Genomic DNA, 6,550 nt, shown 5'->3' with positions numbered 1-6,550 from the left:
CGTGGGGAGTGAACCCAGCCTGGGGGCACTTGGCTGCTGGACATGGAGGGGGGGACATGGAAGAGGGGACACGGAGGTGGCTCAGAGGCTGCCGCAGTGCACAGGGGGGGGCTGTGCTGGCTAGCCACCAGCCCCATGCTACCCTGGAAAATCACCCCAAAGCAGTCAAAAATCACCCGGAGGGACAGTGCAAAGAACAGAACAATGCTGCCAGCTGCTAAACCAGGCAGGAGGCGGCAGCACAGTCCCCACCCCAGCCCCAAAACCACACTGGAGGAAGAACTGCTGCTCTTCTGACACCCTGAGCAGAACGAGCGGCCGTCCCTGCGCTCCCTGAGCTTTGTGTTGCAGGAAAACTTGCACAGCTAAAGTGGGACTGCAGCATCCCTCCTGAAGCAATCGCGCACGCTGCCGTCCGTGCAAAGCTGCAGAGGCTTTTCAAACTTTCAAGTGGGCATCCAAAAGTTAAAAAAAAAATAAAATCCCAAAATCAATGGATCTAGAGGGTTTTTCCCTCCCGACCGTCTCTTGTCTGCAGACAAGCAGAAGGGGAAAGCTCGGCCGTGGCAGAGCAGCACCGGGCTCAGCCCGCTGCCACCCAGAAGCTGTGGGTCAGAGGAGGAGGATCTGCTTCGAGGACACGAAGGGCTTCATGGTGGCCTCCAGTGCTGCCTTGTAGTCCTGGAGCGGGACCTCGGTGCAGGCGGGTGCGGTGAGCTGTCCCCTCCGGATCAGCTGGAACAAGGCGTCCATCATGCTGGCCAGGCTCTGCGGGTCTGCAAGGGAAGGACCGAGCTCTCACCCCGCGCGTCCCATGCCAGAGCCACCAACTGTCCCCTGCCTGATGCCATACAGGGTCCTGAGGATGCCAGGGTGTGATGTGCTCCCAGATCAGGCATGTGGGATGGGGCAGGAGCCCCCGGCATGGTGGCACATCGCTGTCCCTGCCCACGCCACGCCACCCAGCGCCTGCGTGTCAGCCACTCTGAGGACTAGCAGCACTTGTGACACAAGTAATGGCAAAGAGAATGGCACTGGCGTGGTGGTCTGGCACCCGTCCCTCTGCCAACCCGCCGCAGCGATGCCATCCCCGGCTCACCCTGCGCGTGGTCCTTCCTCCACTGCGTCATCCAGAAGCCGCGGAGCCGCACGTCGCGGAAGATGAAGGCGCTCTGCGGAGAGAGGGAACCGGTGAGACCCGCCTGTCCCCTCCCAGCGTGACAGCAGCAGAAGGTGGCAGCGAGGCTCCTCGCTCCTTCGTTAGCGCTCTCATTTGTGAGTCAGGGCACAGCAGGATGTGGAGATGTGACTCCAAAGTGTGGAGTCAGGGTGGGTTTGATGCTCAGTGGCCATTTCCCTGCTGGGGAAATCCTCCAAATCCTCCATAAATAAAGCCAAGAGACCCGCACCAGGATGCAAAGCAGCTCATCCCATAACGGACCCATCAGTTTAATAATAAGAAGGTTGGAGGCAAGGGAGAGCCGAGCTTCCATGGTTCCAAGCAGGAGCCAAGGGGACGGGGACATCCGCAGCGGAGCACAGGGGACACGCCCCGAGGGAAATCAGGAACATGTCCAGTACTCACCACAGGCACCATCACGGGCTGCTTTGCCATCCCCCCGTAGGTGACCATGGTCCCTTTGGGCCTGGAGGAGGAAGGGGGTGTTTGGTTAACGGTCCCCAACGTGTGGCTCTGACCATGCACCCTCTTCCTCTGCCGTACCCAAACTCAGCACCATGCCGACCGGTCTGTTCTCACACCAGAGCTCCCCCAGTTATCCCTCAGGCTCTGCTTTCCAGAGCTCCCCTCTCGCTCCCATGCACCATTAGCTGAATTTGCAGCTAAACACACCAGTTAGACCTGGCCAGAACCTGGTGGACCTCCATAAGTCAACCTCATCCAGACACCAGCAGCGTTCGTGACGTGCGGTGACAATGGTTTAACTTCAAGTCACTGCTATTTTCCCAAACCACTTCTTCTCCACTCATCTCCCCTCTCCAAAACTTCAGCGATGGCCAACATCAGCTAACAACATCTCCAGGCACCTCCCGTGCTTGGGGGGCTCTGGAGCAGGACCCCCTGGTACCACCCGCTGTCCCCAAGCCTGTCCCCAAGCCACCACCCAGCCAAACTTACTGCAGGTGCCGGAGCATCTCCGTGGTGCTTTTGCCTCCGACGCAGTTCAGGGCGAGCCGGGGCTTCGGGATGCTCTGCAAGAATTTATTAAGAAGGTTCCCAAATTTTAGGGCTCCTTTTGAGGATGGGATAGTGGTTCTTGAGGAAGCAACTGCCTTAAACCTCAACATTTACCTGGGGGCAGCTAAGAGCTGTCAAGCTAAAATCTACAACCTGGCCCTTGCGGTAACACCAAAACCCCTCAATTTCCGGGGCTAAATCCTGATCTAGAGAGAGATTGGTCCTTCCCACCATCCCTGCACCTTTCCCCGCAGCGCTGAACCACAGGGCCAGCCCTGGATGGTGTCCCCGGTGGGATCAGCACTGAGGTACCTTGAACAGATCCCTCATCTCTGGCTTTCTCAGCATCTCCTCCGTGACGACGTGGTCTGCGCCCAGGGCCGTCAGTCTCTCTACCAGCTTTGGGAGATCAGGTCTGGGGGAGTTAAAAAAACAAAAACACCTGATGAACCAGAAAGCAAAGTGTCACCTTCTCCTCCTGCTCAGCCATAGCTCGGGGACAACAGGGCAGAGGCTGGAGGACACCTTGGAGGAGCAAAGGGGGGGTGCAGCTGAACTACGGGGGGAAAATCCTCAGTTGGATGGACAGGACAACCAGAGCCTGCCCCCAAACTTGGCTGACCTCCTGCCAGCCTCCAGCCGGTGCCGAGGGCAGCTCCCGCTCCGCAGGAGACCTTCTCCCCTCCCAGGGGACCCACCTGTCCCTCACCACGTTGATGGTCTTGATGCCAGAGGCTTTGGCGATCTGGATAACGGCTTGACCCACGCCGCTGTTGGCAGCGTTCTGGATGACGGAGTCACCTGCGGATAAATAAATCCAGATTTTTGTCGCAGAAGCAGCTGGTAAATCCACCTGGATTTTTTTTTCCAAGCCGTACCTGGTGCCAGGGTCTCGAAGTCGGCCAGCATGCGGTACGCCGTGCAGGGGTTGACGCTCAGGGTGGCAGCGCACAGCACCGGGATGTCGCTGGGCACCTTCAGCAGCATCTCCTCGGGGAACACCCCCCGCGTCCGCCACGTCCCTGGGGTACCGGCGGGCAGAAAGGAGGGCAGGGAAAGGAAAACATCACGAGACATCAACCCCCACCATAGCCTTGCACCGTCTAAATCCTGGAGAGTGAATTATGAAACATTTTCCCACATGGGTACAGCCAAAATATTGCAAGAGGCAGGGGCTGGACCCCCGCTGCCCACCAGGATGTATCACCCAGCAAAGCCTCATCATTTCCCAGAGGGATAACGGGCCCAGGGCTCCCTGGGTGCAGGGAGGGTGCAGAGCTGATGGGAACACTCCCCACCCCACGGATGAGCCCATGGATTCAAAGCCAGTTCAGTGAGATTGACTCCCTCTATATTTCTATCCCATTTAACCCCCATCACCCATTTACTTTTTTGTTTTCTTAATGTTTAAAAATATCACGTTTGGATCTTAACTAGATAGCTTTCCTTCTCCCATTAAGTGCAAAAGCCTTTTAAGAAGAAACAGGCAAGGAACAGGTTGTTACGCTAAAGCAGAACTGACAATTTTTCTGGCCATTGGCATTTTGAAGGAGCACGAGAGAGATTTGTTGGGAAATAAATTCTCCTGCTTTCCCATCAGAGCACTATTAAGGAGAAAACTGTAATGAGATATAACCACGACCTTGCGGAGGTTAAATACTTTATCTCGGGTCTTGAAAGAAGCTCTAAGTAGATGTGATGAAACCTGGTTGTTTCCAGAGAAGCACAGATTGCTGCGATGCTTTGGAACGGGGCAGAAGCCCCATAAAGGGTCTATGCTACAGAAAAGTCGATTATTTCTAAATCTGAGTTTAGCATAAGCAATGGCATCGCTACCGCTCCTCTTGCAAGTGCTCCGTGGTTTTGCATGGCATGTGTCCCCCACGGGACCCCCATCCTTCCCCAGGGACTCCTTGCATCTGCAGAGGACCAGCAACATCACCGCTGGGGCTGGGGATCAGGTACCAAGCTTGCTTTAAAAAGAAAAAGAATTTAAAAATAAAAATACATGGCAGAAAGAATAAATCTTATACCAAGATATAAACAGGTAAGAAATGAAGAGGTCTTTGTGCAGCTCCCGATGCTTCTTGTCCAGGACAATCCAGCCCATTATGATTGGGCCAATACGGGACTAAAGGGGTTCCAACTGCTGCTTCCCTCGCCCGGAACACTCCCTAACGGTGCATTTTTTTTCACTTTAAGCCACATGTGATTAGATGTAATTGCTGTAAGTGGGAGATTCACGTGGCTCTACCCACACTCAGCAAAGACGGTGCTTTGGAGAGGAGCAGTTTTGCCCCAGGACCCCCAAAATCCCTGCGCCAGCTCCCGAAGCATCCGTTTGCACGAGGCCATGACCATGGGTTCACTCTCTGCCCCGCCACAAAGCTTGGGCAGCTCCCGGCGGGCTGGAGCATCCTCAGAATCCCCTGGGAAGATGCTCCGGGGATGCAGAGGAGGACCTGCCGTGGGGGAGGATCCGGCAGTGCCGAGGATGCCGGGGTCACTCACCCAGTCCGGTGATCGCCGGGATGACCCAGTCGCCGGGTTTCAGACCCGCCACGCGCCGCCCGACCTCCAGCACTTCCCCGACGCCTTCGTTCCCTCCCACGGCCGGCAGCGGGGGCAGGATGGCGTAAGTCCCTGCCGGGAAGCCGGGGGTGAGCTGCGCAGCCTGTCATACCCCAGCCCTCCCTGTCCCAGGAGCCGGCTCCAAACCCCCCGAGACATCCCACCGGGAGCATCTCCAGAAGGAATACACAAAAAAGATGCAGCCAGCGCCGTACCTTGGACCGTATTGATGTCGGCGGGGTTGATGGGCGCTGCCAACATCTTGATGTGGACGTCGGAGTCCCCCAGCTCGGCCACCTCCAGGTCCTTTAGTCTGAAAAAGGAGACACAGAGGAGAAGGACATTAAGCCAGGCTTGGCTGATGCTTTCTGCACCCTGGGTTGTCCTGGAGTGAGATGCCCGTATCACACACACAACACGTTAGGCTTAAGATCAACGGCACCGTACTCCCAACCTCATCCGTATCACTGCAGCCTGGGCTCCTCCAGCAAAAAAACCCAACGTCCAACTTCGACGACCCCACCGAGACCCCTCTGCCTCCCAGCCCGTATCCCCCCCTGCACCTCCCACCCTCTGCCGGGGTTAGGAACAAACCCCAAACAGCCCCTGCACAGCAAAAAGCCCCTCCAAGAGGGACGATGTCCCCAAGCCCTTTGCCACAAGACTGTTTCAAACGTGACGAAGCTGCTCTTAGGGAGGGAGAAGCAGGGCTGGGCGATTTCCCTCCTCTCCCTCCTACAAATGGAGGATGTGTGCACAGCCCCGGAGGAATTCCAGTATAAAACTTTTGGGATATTTTGCTTCTTGCAAGGCAGGGGGGAAGCTCCTCCAGCAAACCCAGCAGCACCACGACACAGAGCACGAGGAAAGAGGAACCGAGGGCTGGGTGTCTGCCTGACCCGTCATCTCCCACCCAGGGCGAACCCACCCGGCCGTGCCCGTTAGCAAGATGAAGGTAACGTTAATGAGATTTAAACCAGCTGGGAGCTCTGCATCAGAGCAGTTATTTCCTGCAAATACACGAACAATACTCTGAATTTCTTTCCCGGATAAGGGGTTTCCTCCTTCCAGCCTCCAATTGAACTAAGTAGCACCGTGCACGTGTCAGAAGGCTTTTAGCACCCAGGAATTTGCCTCGCCGGCTGCAGCTCTGGCTATAGATCCCCCATTCGCCCTAGTAAGGGTTCTGGGTGAGGGCGTCAGGCTCCAGCTCTTGCTTTCCGCAGCAGCCACCGCGGCAGAACACCCAGAGCTGCACCTTCGCCGAGCATCCTCCCTATGTGGGCACATCCCCGGGCACAGAAACGCTCCGAATCTCCCCACCGCCGTCACCCCGGCTGTCCCGACCCTGCGCAGACATCTCAGGAGGTCTCTGGCTTTTGCAACTCCTTTCCTCTCCTAATTAGCAATTAGGACGATGAGACAAGAGGGAGGCTCCCAGGAGGGTCCACGAGCCTCACTTGGGGAGTTGGTTGTCAGCGAGGCGCAGGATTGGGCCCTGCAGCTGCTGAGTACAACCAAGAGTCCTGCCTTTGGTGGATTTTGCTCCAAACTCTGCATTTTTTGGCAAGGTTAGGAATTACGAAGCCAAGCGTGTGTTTAACATCCAGGTGGGAAGCAGCAGCAGCGTTCCCGCTGGAATTCAAGTGAGCTCCTTGCAAACCCGCTTCAAACCAAACTGCGAGGCTTCGGGTGGGAAAACACAGTGGCTCCATCCTGCTTAAGGTTTAAAAAAAAAAAAGAAAAGAAAAAAATCAGCATTACAAGACGCAGGGACCCATT

General features: G+C 56.3%; 1 protein-coding gene across 1 annotated transcript; it reads right to left on the bottom strand.

Annotated features, from left to right (window-relative positions):
- Positions 1-612: 612 nt before the first annotated feature.
- MECR (mitochondrial trans-2-enoyl-CoA reductase) lies at positions 613-5,077 on the bottom strand. The gene is made up of 9 exons (XM_010085098.1): positions 4,984-5,077; positions 4,709-4,840; positions 3,076-3,219; positions 2,896-2,998; positions 2,510-2,612; positions 2,138-2,211; positions 1,586-1,646; positions 1,100-1,172; positions 613-776 (listed from the first exon to the last, which is right to left on the bottom strand). Exons 1-9 carry the CDS (start codon positions 5,027-5,029, stop codon positions 613-615), a joined length of 900 nt encoding a protein of 299 aa, XP_010083400.1. The 5' UTR covers positions 5,030-5,077.
- Between the last annotated feature and the right edge of the window lie 1,473 nt (positions 5,078-6,550).

Source organism: Pterocles gutturalis, unplaced genomic scaffold (genome assembly GCF_000699245.1).
Source record: "Pterocles gutturalis isolate BGI_N339 unplaced genomic scaffold, ASM69924v1 scaffold32960, whole genome shotgun sequence".
In the NCBI taxonomy this organism is placed as follows: Eukaryota; Metazoa; Chordata; class Aves; order Pterocliformes; family Pteroclidae; genus Pterocles; species Pterocles gutturalis.
The sequence above is the reverse complement of the archived record's forward strand: the minus strand, read 5'-3'. Positions and strand labels throughout refer to the sequence as shown.

Coding starts and splice junctions, on each gene's coding strand:
- MECR (XM_010085098.1), bottom strand. CDS start 5,029: ATGTTGGCAGCGCCCATCAACCCCGCCGACATCAATACGGTCCAAG. Junction 2,212..2,509: donor AGATGAGGGATCTGTTCAAG/GTACCTCAGTGC, acceptor AAATTCTTGCAG/AGCATCCCGAAGCCCCGGCT. Junction 777..1,099: donor GAGGAAGGACCACGCGCAGG/GTGAGCCGGGGA, acceptor CTTCCCTTGCAG/ACCCGCAGAGCCTGGCCAGC.